Source organism: Caretta caretta, chromosome 2 (genome assembly GCF_965140235.1).
Source record: "Caretta caretta isolate rCarCar2 chromosome 2, rCarCar1.hap1, whole genome shotgun sequence".
NCBI classification, from domain to species: domain Eukaryota; kingdom Metazoa; phylum Chordata; order Testudines; family Cheloniidae; genus Caretta; species Caretta caretta.
This window is the reverse complement of record NC_134207.1, coordinates 85,471,995-85,485,774: the sequence shown is the minus strand read 5'-3', so window position 1 is coordinate 85,485,774 and position 13,780 is coordinate 85,471,995. Positions and strand designations below refer to the sequence as shown.

General features: G+C 39.6%; 1 protein-coding gene across 6 annotated transcripts in view; it reads left to right on the top strand.

Annotated features, from left to right (window-relative positions):
* The window catches only part of LPIN2 (lipin 2), a 73,334-nt gene that overhangs the window by 40,781 nt on the left and 18,773 nt on the right, over positions 1-13,780 (top strand). For all 6 annotated transcript variants that reach the window (XM_048840392.2, XM_048840384.2, XM_075125297.1 and 3 more), the window contains 5 exons: positions 178-476; positions 6,379-6,486; positions 10,348-10,471; positions 12,306-12,642; positions 12,942-13,041. In XM_048840392.2, coding sequence (XP_048696349.1) covers positions 178-476; positions 6,379-6,486; positions 10,348-10,471; positions 12,306-12,642; positions 12,942-13,041 — 968 coding nt within the window. The remainder of the gene's footprint in view (positions 1-177; positions 477-6,378; positions 6,487-10,347; positions 10,472-12,305; positions 12,643-12,941; positions 13,042-13,780) is intronic.

The following is a 13,780-nucleotide window of genomic DNA, read 5'->3' as shown; positions in this document are numbered from 1 at the left end:
TCATGTGGGGCAGTATTGCTGGTCAAGCAGGAAATTTGCCATATCTGCATCAGTCCTTGATGCTGCTCACCTCTCCCACCCCACTGCATCCCCACATTTATTTAACCTTTTGTTATTCTGTTTGTGTCTACATAATAAATGTATCTGCTTATTTATTATTCCCCTTGTTTTGGTTAGGAAAAAGTTCCTGCATATCTGGCAACCTCCCCAATAATTACTGAGGATCAGTTCTTTAAAGAGATTGAAGATCACTTGCTGAAGTCAGGTGAAACTGAAAGGACATGTCAGAGCTCTGAAGTTACACACGTCATGGAAACAGAGACTGTGTTCATCTCAGGATCTGTGAAGAAAAAAAAGCGAAGAAGAAAGAAATACAAACAAGATAGCAAGAAGGAAGATCAGATCTCTTCTGGGATTGAAGAGATTTTTGAAATAGAAATAAGCTCTGATGACGAGAGAGGTGTTCAACATCTGAGGTAAACTGTTAAATATGTACTGAATTCTTTCATGTGGTATCACTAAGGCTTTGTACTGTGGCTTGTGTATTAACCTCTTGTCTTATGTAAGGTACCCTTGATAAGGGTTATCATTAAGTTATAGAATGTGGAAGTCCAAGAGTTCTTTCCTTAAAAATACAAAGAAATTATATTTTTAATCTTGACTTCTTCCAGAACTCTTCAGAATCTTTCAGAATTGAGCAATTTTGAATCCCTGAGCAAATGCCAAATCTTGTTTAAGCTAGTGTCGTCCATCAAAATTATCACTCATGTCCCTAGCAATCAGTCCTGTGGGGCTGGTCAGGCTGTCAACACACTACAAAGCATGCTTACATAATGCAGTTCCTGGCCAGTGGGAGCTGCAGAGCCAGTACTTGGAGCAGGGGCAACATGCGGAACCCTCTGGCTGCCCCTTCGTGCAGGAGCCGGAGGGGGGACACACTGCTGCTTCCAGGAGCCAAGCGGGGCAAGCCCCCAACCTCATTCCCTGGCCGGAGCTCGAGGGCTGAATTACAAGGTCTGATGGGCTGGACGTGGGCCGCAGTTTGCCCACCCCCATTTTAAGGGCATCAGAATTTTGCTTTAAGCAAACAGAGATGCAACTTTTAACTGAGGCAGCTGTTGTTCTCCCATACTAAGTATATCTGAAAGAATGTAGGTAAAGTAAGCAAGTGTTGTGCAATATGCTACCGCACTGGTGTGTACTATTCAAATGTCTCAGTTCCTCATCTCTGGCTGGCACCATGCGGCTTGTAGTGTACCTAAAACCCTCTAGAATAAACTCAGTAGTATCAAATACGTATGATCCATTGGACTCCCCAAATTAGACTCCCCATCAATTAGACTCCCCAAAATTAACTTCTGTAATTCAAACCAGATTTTCATTTTTAAGTGCTTGCACGTCCTTCTGGATTATTGCTAAAGAAAGAGAACTACCTCCCTCGTATATATTGAAATGAGTAAGCTATCAGCATCGGTAAGAAGAACAGGAGTACTAGTGGCACCTTAGAGACTAACACATTTATTAGAGCATAAGCTTTCGTGGGCTACAGCCCACTTCATCGGATGCATAGATTGGAACATTTAGTAAGATAGATATATATACATACACACACATACAGATAAGTTGGAAGTTGCCATACAAACTGTGAGAGGCTAATTAGTTCAGATGAGCTATTATCAGCAGGAGAAAAAAACTTTTGTAGTGATGATCAAGATGGTCCATTTAGACAGTTGACAAGAAGGTGTGGGGATACTTAACTTAAAGAAATAGATTCAATATGTATAATGACCCAGCCAGTCCCAGTCTCTATTCAAACCCAAGTTAATGGTATCTAGTTTGCATATTAATTCAAGCTCAGCAGTTTCTCACTGGAGTCTGTTTTTGAAACTTTTCTGTTGCAAAATTGCCACCCTTAAATCTTTTACTGAGTGGCCAGAAGTTATATTGAAATGGGTAAGCTATCAGCATCAGTAAGTTTCAGTAGAATTCATTTTGGCATCTGGAATATAAAAATGACTGGAGCTGTATACTTGCTTAAAGCCCATCAAAAAAAATTAAACCAGTTTATTTTCTATCCTATCCTTTATATTAGGGGCTGCAGTTTTGTGTAGAAGTCGATTCTTTAGGTCTACGCTTGCGGAAGTGTGTAGACATTGCATGCTCAAACAGAATGGGTATAAATAGCAGTATAGATGCTGAGGCACCGCTTAAACAATTAGTGTATATACCCTACATGGCTCTCTACGCACTCAAGCAGTGCCTCCCACATCTACACTGCTGTTTTTTAGCAGCATAGTGTCCCATTACCAGAGCCTTTCCTTGCTGTAGTGAAAGACTCACTCAGTGGAGAGAGGCTCTGGTAGGGGGGAGGCAGCAGGAAAAGGCTCTAGCAATTTCCTACTGCTAGAGCTATTTTTCACTCTCTCCCCCCCCCCCCCCCCCCCCCCCCCCCCCCGGAGGTTTTCACTGCCATGTGTAACTGTATGTACGTACCCTATATGCTACTGCAAATTTAGGCAAGGCCTTGGATTGTTTAACAGTAGGAGGGGAGTTTGTTTCCTGGATTGAACTAGTTCATTACCACACCATGAAATGGTTATATTCAGTATTTGACTGTGTTTATGTTAGAGACCTACTCTGGGACCTGAAAGAATGATAAATACCCAGCCTGAAAACATAGGAACTATACAAATTGTTCATTGAAGCAGAACTGGTAGTTGGTTGGGATCAGGAGGAAGGTCTTTAATAGGATGAGGAAGTGAATGTCAGTATAGGAAGAGAACGTGGCTGAAAAGAATCTTGTGTTCCTAAACACAGACATAAACTTCAAGGCCAGAAGGGGCCATTATGATCATCTAGTTGACCTCCTACATATCTCACCCATGCTCAGAATCTCACCCACTCAATCTCCTATAATAGACCTGTAACCTCTGACTGAGTTACTTATGTCCCCAAATCTTGATGTAAAGACTTCAAGCTACACAGAATGCATCATTTACTCTGGTTCAAACCAGCAAGTGACCCATGCCTCATGTTGCAGAGGCAGGTGAAAAAATCCCCATTACAAATGCAGAAAGCAAATTTTTCCTGTAAGTAGTTCTCCCTTTCCCTGTTTTTCTTTGCATTAGGTTAAAATACATTAAACGTACTAAAGTTCGAGGAACCTTAAGCCTGTAGTGGCCTTTTGGGAAACTGACTGCTGCATACCTTCAAGCAGTTGCTTTTGGTAATCATTGTTGATAATTCAAAATGTATCTCAAACTACTTGTTTGGAGGAGAGGCTAAAAGTTTGCAGGTTGGACTGAAGCAGCTGGTTTAATCAAAATTGTGACTAGTTGTAGGGCTTTTGGAGTATAAAAAGGCTATCTTTTTATCTAAGTCCTTTGAAAAATACAATAGAGATGAATTTTTTTTAATAAAGCCAGAGTTTTGTTGTAAATGCATTTACAACAGGATAAAGCTAAATGGAATAACACGAGGGCTGCTATAAAGATACTGATGTTCAGTACTAACTACCTGCTAAATGTACTTGGTCTTTGGTTTTCTGCATCACAGCATAACCATGGATATATAATAAAATTCAGGACTGAACTCCATGAGACCCAAAACGTTGAGATGGTTTTGATGACCTAGCTCTATAATTGTAGATCTCCTATTTGTATCCCTTGTGTCTGCTCCCATGCTCTAACAAAGTAGGAAGTAAAATCCATACAGTAGGCATGACTTTGATTTTTTTTCCATCAAGTTACTAGATGGATCCATCTAAAATCATGGTTGTACAATTAACTCGGACAAAGTGTTGAGAGGCTTTGCTTTCATATAGAGTGGGGATGTGAGGACTACTCAAAATTATTATTATATTAGCAGGTATTCTAGAATGGTCATAAAATTCAAAAAATACCTTGGCACTTAAGTTTTTTTTTGAATGAAGTTACAGCAATGTATATTCCAAATAAACTTAAGTGCCAAGGTATTTTCTGAAAAATAAATAAATAAATAAACCACACACACACACACACACACACACACACACACTCTCCCTCTCCCTCTCCCTCTCCCCCTCTGCTCAGATTTAAAAATAACGCTAACACCAGAAAAGCCAGACAAGTGTTTCCAACAGAAAGGTCAAAAGTACAGCAGCAGGAAGGAACATTTTATCTATTTCTGTTCTTGTAAAGTGGAAAGGAGCTTTCTTCTGTTCTTCAGAAAAATCTGCTTCCAGTCACTTTTGTTACTTATCACAAATATAATTTTACTCTCTAAATGTAATAGTATGTTGTATGCATATGTTCTCAAAAGTGCCTAACTTAGCTATGTTACTGCCAACAGACAGTTACTGAAATTGTGATGTATGAAGCAGAAATAGAGGGTGTTGTGTATCTAGCATCTATGCATCTTTTACCATTTAAACACATTGTGCTTTTGACTGTTTTGTGTGGCTCCAAACTGGGCTGTTGTGCTTTAACAGCCAATTTATAGGTTTTCTTTTCTTTGACTATCTGAGCACTATCTGCACTATGTATGCAGTAAATAGAGACATTGGTTTAAAAACATTTTGTAGGTCAAATTAAATTAAACAATTTTCTATAAAGTGTAATATATTTACTTAGGGCATATCTAAAATGGATGAGGGAGGGAAAGAAATGGCAGCTGATGAATGTTGCAAAATAGATAACTGAGGGTGGTGCTGTTAGGGCATGATCCAAGGCTCACTGAAGTCACTCTGAGTCTTTCCATTGACTTCACTGGGCTTTGGACCACGTTCCTTGAGGCTTCCATATTAAAGGCTCCTACCCAAATAGTCTTCCTCACTGAGGACTGAAAGTTATTGTTCATCAGATGGTTCAGTGCCTTATGTGAAATGAGTTGGTTGTTTGTCTAGTTCCCTGGGAATAGATTCCACTTGGCACAAATGACTGCCCTCACAAATGGCACTACCTGGAAGTCTTGTTATATTTCCAATGTTTTTGTATATGTGTAGGCCAAACCATTCTCATTTTTTGAGGTCTTCAACACTGGATGCACTCATGAGCAGTGTGAGGAAGCATATTGTCACCACCAATATACTTCTTGTCACTAAGGCTGTTAATTTAGCACCTCTCATAAGTGGTAAATATTGTAAGTGAAACAGATACTTGCTTATGTTAGTAAGTGGAAAAATACACTTTCATCATAATATGTACCAGTGTTATCACCCACTAACTGTGGACTCTTCCCTATTTGGACTGAAAGATTTGTGCAAATGAGTGGAAAAATCATTGTGGTACATGGTATCTAGAGGGGGCAGTATAAATTTTCATAGGCTATACCTAGATTTTGGATCTCTCTTTTGGACTGAGAATATGCACTGGAACTCGTTAAGAAATGTTGTACAAAACTAGTATGGCCATTTCAACAGTGAAGGAGAAGCATTTTTTGTTTTTTCATATTAAACTTACAGCTGTTAAATCAAATTGCTTTTAAAATAATCATAAGCCAGACTTGTCATCATGGCCTAGTGTCCTTGCTTTAGTGTTTGGGTTTGTGCGGGGCAGAATAAACTGGCTTCGGAACAAGTTATTCATTTCTAAGAATAATTATCATATTCAGTATACTTTTTCCATTTAGGTCAGAGCTGTACAAAGCTCTGAATGTTTATAGATGCAAATATTTGAAAGGGGCTTCTATAAATTAAATGCAGTGATTAGTTTACAGCCATAGTGCCATGTGCTTTGATCTCATTAGCGCTCTTCAGCTAATCACAGTGGGGCCTGGTGCTGGGAAATTAACACAGTTACATCCTCTGCTCATAAATGTACTGGAGGCAACTAATAGTAGTATCCAGTGCTAGTCTGGCTAACTTCTAGGTCCTATGTGACTTACCAATAACTCTTTTTTTTTTTTTACTGCATTATCCACAAACTAGGCTAATATTCAAAGAATACAGTGTCAAATCTATTTTATGTATTCCTTTGTTGTAGTATTCTAAATTAATAGATTTTTGGAAGCTTTTGGTTGCAATTTCAATTTTTGCTTACATACTAAACAGCAAGTTTGTGGAGGATGGCATCACTTGGTATATGTTTGTGAGATCTCTTAGATTAACACTAAGTTGTTTAGTTAAATATGTGGTAGCGGTCATTTTTAAACTTTGCTAGGGTCTTTTTTACAGTTATTAAAGATGGCTGTGTAGGCAAGAAAGCGGCACCTCCAATGATGAACTATTGCTCTTTCTTTAGTTATCTCTCAACCTATTAGTCTCTCTCAACTATGAATCTCTTCCTTGCTCTCTTTGACCTAAGATTTCTGGTACAAATAATTCAGTTCTTCTAGGTAAGTTGCCATTGGAGATCTGTCATTGACTCACTTAAAACAAAAATGGTTCTTTTGTCTCCACAGAGGATCCTCAAATTCTTCACCAAAGAGTGACGAGCAGAAAGAGCCTTTGATTTATCACTCCAAGGATCATTACCCTTTATCTGATGGAGACTGGTCCCCTTTGGAGAAGTAGGTCATTTTATGGTGTCCTCTTTCTGTATGATTTTGTACTCCTATGTTATGTAATGCACCACCTCTGTAACTTCTTCTGACCTATAAAACTACACAAAGAAAGGTGCTCAACATATGTGGCATCCAGGACTGCTTTTGCAGCTTAGCACGGGCTCAAGGACTCTACACAATTTATGTGTGGATTTATGTTTGCTGGAAAAAAAACTGTTGTACTTGTTTCATCCTTTCTGAATGAACAAAAGCTGCTGTTAAAGTTCACCAGGGAAAAAATAAAACTGTAGCTGATGATTTTATTCACACCTAATAAATTACAGGAAGAGGGCAAATTCCCAAGCACTCAACCTAAGGTTAGCCACAAATGTGTGTGTCAGAGTAAACATTTGTGAAGTGCCTAGGCTAACATTCATAATAACTTTTTTTAAGTTGAGTTAAATGACAAATTACTCAAAACAGGACCACAAACTCTAGACAAACACCCAGTCCAGATTAGAGGAGCTGCCAGTAATATTTGCATAAAAGCTCCAGGTTTGTGGAGCTTAAGCCTTAACAGGTATTTGGCGTTCATCGGTATGGTATCTGTGCTCTTCACAATAATTAATGAATTTATCTTCACAACACAGCTGTGAGGTTGAGGAGTATTTTTCCCATTGTACAGATGTGGAATTGAGATAGACTAAGTTACTTGCACAAGATCACACAGCAAGTCTGGGGTAAAGCTGGGGACTGAATAAGTCTTCTGTTTCCTAGTCCAGTTCCTTAACCATAAAATTGTCCTTCCTCTCTAGTGCATGAGGCGCTCTACCCATTTTGGGTGAGAGAGCAATTTTGGTGGCTGAGGGATCCTTTAGCTGTTTAGGAGGGGGTGGCTGCTGGGGAAGGAGAAGGAAGACAGGGCTCCTACTCTTTGCCTTACAAAACCATTAGCAGGAGCTTTTAGCTTTTCAAGTGTTAACGTATACAGTCAAGAGGAGCAAGCCTCCAGCTTGTTCCAGTTCTTTATAGTGCAAACTGTGCATGTAGTGAGAGTAGCCCTTTCTGGGCCTGCTGGCGCAGTTTTTGTGTGCAGAAAACAGAGAAGCTTTCTTCAGTATCTCATCACTACCTGCTCAAAAGAAAGGAGTAGACAGGCCATCACAGAGGCAAGGAAAGATATCGATACTTACAATCAGTGCTGCTTGTATTGTTATTTTCTTCATTGTGCTACGGTCCATAAATCTGTTACAAGGGGTACTTCAGCCTGCTTGTGGTTTGGAGGCAAAACCACTCCTGTCAGTCGCTAGCAGCAGGCAGTGCCTCACCCACTGATGTTCCCTTCTGTTTTATCTGCCCCTGTAGTAACAGGCAAGCCTGATGAACAGTTGATTTAAAGTCTTGGCCCCTGTCAGACACTGTAGAAATGAATAGAGTTCATTTGGCAAGTTAAAGCAGTACTTGAAGTAAACAAGAGAAATACTTTTTTGCAAATGATAACTAACACAAGTGCAGGGTTCTGAGGTAAGGTCAATAGCTGCCTTCATTGTGAACTGCAGGACTTCCAACCACACCTGTCTAAAGTTAGAACCCCAATTTGTGCCAGGCTTTTACTATTTGTTAGTAGATGGCTCTCTATAGCTGTAGTCAAAATGAGGTTGCTGGACACACTCCTAGTGGGGTTACTCGGTGGAGCTGTGCTAAAATCACAGAGACAGCTTTGTCCCATTCCCCATCTCCAGCAAGGATATGGAAATGCCAGGACACAAACGAAATCATCCATCATCAACTTCAGATTGGCGCAACACAGTATGACAAACAAGGTATCTCCATTTAATCCTGGAAATGGGTACCAGAAAGAGAATACAGAATCCATCAGTTGGAGTACAATGATTCATTGAAGTATCTGAGCACTGTTCCTTCCGTGGATAACAAACTTGTTCTTGTCATGATAGTTAATATGTCTGAAGGGTTTTCATGAATAATCTAGGAAGAACACCACCATCCCTCTTCTGTTCTGCGTGGAGCAAAGTTTCCTTTTACATTGCCAATCAAGGTGGAGAGGAACACCAAGACTTACATGACAGAAAATGGATTAAGCAGAGTGGAATCTGCACCTAGAAATATCCTCAGTTCTATTAAATCTGTTCGGTGGGATGGGGATTCACCTTTTTGCATCAGGAACAGCAATAAACTGCCCTGTGTCCTGTCCTTATATCATGACCTGGGATGTGAGGTATTGAAATTACTTCTTCTGAAGCTGGGAAATTGCTTTTTTCCCCCACTACTCCCCAGGACCATACAAAATATACGAAGGAGAGAGCAGCAACGATACTGTTGGCTTTCTGGCTGAAGAAGCTGGTGGTCTTGCATCTGATTAACTTAGCATTGGATCTTCTGATGAGTCTGCCACCAACCAAGTCCAGACAGATTCAAAATCAGTGCTTGGATGATTATCACCCTCATGATGATCTTGTGCACCATAAAAAGTCAATCAGTAGAATTTATTCTACTTCCTGGTGCAAAGACCAATGTTTAACTAGCACATTAAACCAATGAAACAGGACTTAAAGATCCTCCTAGAGGAACTCACTGTGGGTGTATGAATGTTCAAGCAAAAGGTCAAGTTTCTGTAGTATGTTATCATATTCAAGAAAAGAAAATCTTGTACAAATCCCAAGACTAAATGCTTCCTTCAAGTAACAATCCTTATTCCAGCCACACAAGGTCATAGGTCATTCTGCTATTTAGAACAGTACCCATATTGTAATAATAGGAAAGTAGAATTGAATTATCCTGCCTGTCAAAGTTGTCTCAATTGAAGGCAAATTCAAGGGGCAGGGCATTCTTATGGTTACCAGGTGTCTGGTTTTCAGTCAAAAGTTCAGTTGAAAAGGGGACCTGGCAGTGTCCAGTCACCGTGGGCCGGGGCGGGTGGTGCCAAGTCATCAACCCACACCAGCCCCTGCTCAGCCAGGGCCACCTTTTGCCTACATTTCAAGTGCAGGCAGCAGGCTGCCTCGTTGCAGCAGGTTGCAGCTCCTCTCCCAGCCCTGGAACAGAAGAAGCCCAGTTTGGTGGGAGAGGGAAGTGGAGAGGATCAAATGATGAGGAAGTGGGAGGGGGGAGAGGAGCAAGAGGGGGTGGGGGTTTGGGGGAAGAGGTGGAACCGGGTTAGGGCAGAAGAGGTGGGGCAGAAGGCGTCCAGTTTTGAAAAATTAGTAGGCATTCTCCTATCATCAGTGATTGAGGGGTGTGGTTTTGTCTCCAAGCTGCAAACAGGCTGAAATACCATTGTAATGTATCTGGACCTCATTATTCTAGAGAAACTTGCAAGTAAACACACAATATTTTCCCTGATTTGATCATATGCTCAACTAGTTTTGTCCCCAGTCATCCTTGATGGGGTGGGGTGTACTGTGTATGCTGTTGTGTACTGGAATGTAACCATCCATTTAACTTAACTTGCAGCAATAATAAGACTTTAGTGTTGGATGAAACTTTTCAGGCCTTTCAAACTGGAATGCTGTCTCATGTCTGGAACACAGGAATTTAAAACAGATTATCCTAAATTAACAGGAGGAAGTACATCTGTCTCATGATGGCAGCTAAATCATATAACTTCAAAAAAAAAAAAAGAGAGAGAAAATTGTGAGGGATTATACTGAGAACACTTCAAGTACAATGAAGAAATCTGTTTAGGCTGATCAGTACGTAAGCCCCTGTATGTGATTTTGGTTTTAACCTAATTTCTCAGTCTGAAAACCCAACTAGGCTTCTTGCCCTGTTGCTGAATAATTGAAGCTGTGTTAAACTAGAGAAAACTAACACAAATAGCTGCACAACAAATGCTTTTTAAATACTGTAGTTTTCTGTTTATTTTGATAGCCCTTTCTCCAACCCAGTCTGTCCTAAAAGTGATTCAGAACTAGAAGTGAAACCTGCAGAGAGCTTGCTTAGAGCTGAATCTCATATGGAGTGGACATGGGGAGGATTCCCAGAATCTACTAAGGTAAAGTTATTTACAGATGAATTTTATATACTGTCTGGGACTTTTAATGTGACTGAATTTTGTCTTCCTTAAAACTCTGCATTTCACATTAAACTATTGGGAAAAACTGAGCAATTGTGCATAATTCAACAGAAATACTGTAACATGAAAACAGCAACCTCTTGTGGCTGGCTAAGCTGAAGACTTTTTATTGATTTCAAAAGCAGGGCTGCAAAAATCTCCCAGGATGATCTTTAGAGTAAAAATCTGTAGCTCTCTAATTTGCTGCTAGAAACAGAAGATATTTTTAAAATGATGCATTAGATGCAATAGGAATGATCAAGTGTAGTAACCTTTTTTGTAAAAGATAGGACCAGGCTCATTCTAGGGGAATCCTGTGCAAATTCTAATATAGGGAACTTGATGGCTGCTCACCCTCATGTTGTGGATTTTTAGCTACCAATTGCAGCCTCACTTGGGAGTGGTCCTGGATAGGACAGGTGAAGAGATTTGCTGGACATGTACATCCTTAGGCAGTCCCCTTTTATAAGTGTTCCTTGCCCTCCCATGATAGAAGCCTGACATAAATTCACTGTTTTCCAAACTGAGGCAGGGAAGTATAATGTATCACCTTCTCTGTACCCTCAAGAGATGATGAAAGTTAGGCCCTAAACCCATAGACAGCTCTGTGTGAGTGGACTGCTGTTCTGATGCAGAGCCTCAGTGAAGTTTACTGGGCCCATTCATACAACAGTGCTTTTGGAAAAAGGCTGTACATGAATATTATTTTTAAAAATTGGATTATTATTGAGAGGAGACATTTTAACTATAAGCATCAGGGCGTAGCCATGTTAGTCTGTATCCATAAAAACAACAAGGAGTCCGGTGGCACCTTAAAGACTAACAGATTTATTTGGGCATAAGCTTTTGTGGGTAAAAAAAACCATCTGAAGTGGTTTTTTACCCACGAAAGCTTATGCCCAAATAAATCTGTTAGTCTTTAAGGTGCCACTGGACTCCTTGTTGTTTTTGTGACTATAAGCAATGATCTAGCATCATCAATTGAAAAGTCAGGGTTAGTTTGAATGTGTCAAAAATCTGTCTAGATTTGTCACTGCGATTCTTCAAAAGTAACCTAACCACATTCAAAATGGGGAAATGGAGAGCTGGTTTTAATGAGGTCTGTTTTAATATAGTGTCATGAATTCAGGTTGTGCTAATTACTCATACATTCCTCACCAGTGACAAAGGGGATTGAATATGTTTCCTCGTTTTTATATGCTAAATGGTGTCTTAGCCAGGCATTTATGGTAGCACCACAGTGTTCTAGGTGCTTTCCTAAGAGAAAAAGGCCCAGTCCCTGACCTGAGTTCACAATCTAGATAAATAAGTAGAGGGCAGGAGACATGGTGTAACACATATACAGTATGTGCAAACACAAAAAGTGCAAGTATAGAACATAAATTAAAATGACACATATTCACATCTTATTCTTCAAGCTTGTCAGTCAGGAAGCTTCCTGTAGGCATCATGGTAGAGGTGGGCTTCAGGAAGAACGTGTATTGTGGATGAGCTTAGAATATAGAACTATGGACAGATTTTTATACTCTGTGAAACTGGTGACCAAGTTCCTATGTGGTTGGCATTGCCTGGACTTTATTAATGAGACTGCGTGTGAAGTTGCTAAAAGGTACATTAAAGTTTAATCCAGCAGGCTTTTAACTTTTTTCGTTTCAAAAGTAGTATCATCTCTGGCATAATTACTATAAGCACTTGTTAGCTAATGTTCAGAGCTGAATAAAATAAATGACATACTGCATGAAAGTACATGAGAACGAGATCTTTCTTCTTTCAGATAAGCAAGAAGGACAAATTGGAGCATCCTAGAACAGCTACCATTACCCCATCAGAAAAGACTCATTTTAGGGTCATCGTCCGCTCTGATGAAGTTGAAGATGATTTTTTGGTGAAAGATTCTGTCTGTACGGTACTGAAACCTGAGCCAAGAACTCATCCTCTGTTTAAGCAAATAGAGGCTAAAGATTCTTTTGCGTCTGCAGTCATAGAACCTCTGCTGGAGATCCCTCAAGAATCAACTACATTAGATGCTGATCATCTCCCCGGCCCATTAACAGATAGTCCTTCAGAAGCAAAACCACCAGCAAAAATTGACTCTCCTTCAAAAAAGAAAGGTATTAATTTTGTATTTAAAAGAACTGGTACATTCCCACAGAGTTTTCTGTGAAATTTGATGAAGTTATCCAAAAACTGTAGCTTTACACTTTCAATTTTGAGATTTAAATACAACATTTTTAATTTAAAAAAAGCAACCAGAAAAACCTCATTGACTGCAGGCCAACTAACCTGCAGGCATTCCTATTTAGATTCCCATATGAACAATGTTCAGAGTGCAGAAAACCATGCCTCCCACAGCACTGTATTTAATACATGTATTAATCTCAAATCACCTAATTGTTATGGCAATCAACAGGGGTGCACAAGCGAAGCCAGCACCAGGGGCCTCATGATATTTACTTGGATGACTTGAAGGCTTTGGAACCTGAAGTTGCTGCACTCTACTTTCCCAAAAGGTAGCTTGGAGTTAGTGTTCTAATATGGCAAGGCTTATATTGCAGAATAATTTATCTGTTAGTTTTAGGAGTGAATGAGCCAATTGAGATAAAAGAACTGAGCCAATCCTTGTTCAAAATTCAAGCTTGCCTTTGAGCGTTTAGAGTATTTAATAGGATAAATCAATATTGAACTTGTTATATATATCTCTCCTTCTTGCCAGAAGTAGAGAGTCAGTGAAATATGATGTGAAAGGCTGTTGTGGTATTTCCGTCCCAAATGAACTGAGAAAGTGCTAGGGCATTGTGGGAAACTTTAAAATATATAGCTATTTTGGGGAGCAGTATTATTCCCAGTAATTTGTCTTGTGCTCATTTGTTTTCCCTTGTAACTGGCATAACTGTTTTCATGGAGTGAAATGTGTATCCTTAGTGTTACTATATAAACTGAGCATTTTTTCGTAAGAAAACATATGTAACCTTTTTCATATTCTATCTAGTTAAAATGTTTTAACTCCTAAGATACTCTCCAGTATGTCTTTCGAAGAAGACCCTAAAAAAGAAACATCTAAATTCTACAAGCTTTACAAACGGTCATAAATCATCTAGTATATCTGCTTGAAACTTGTGTACTATAATGCCTGTTCTCTTAAATTGGATCTGATAATGTGGGCTTGAGGGAATACTGGGGGCAAACTTACAGTTTTGTCAAAATTGGTGGAGTTCAAAATTATGGTGGGGTACAATTGTGCCATCAGAC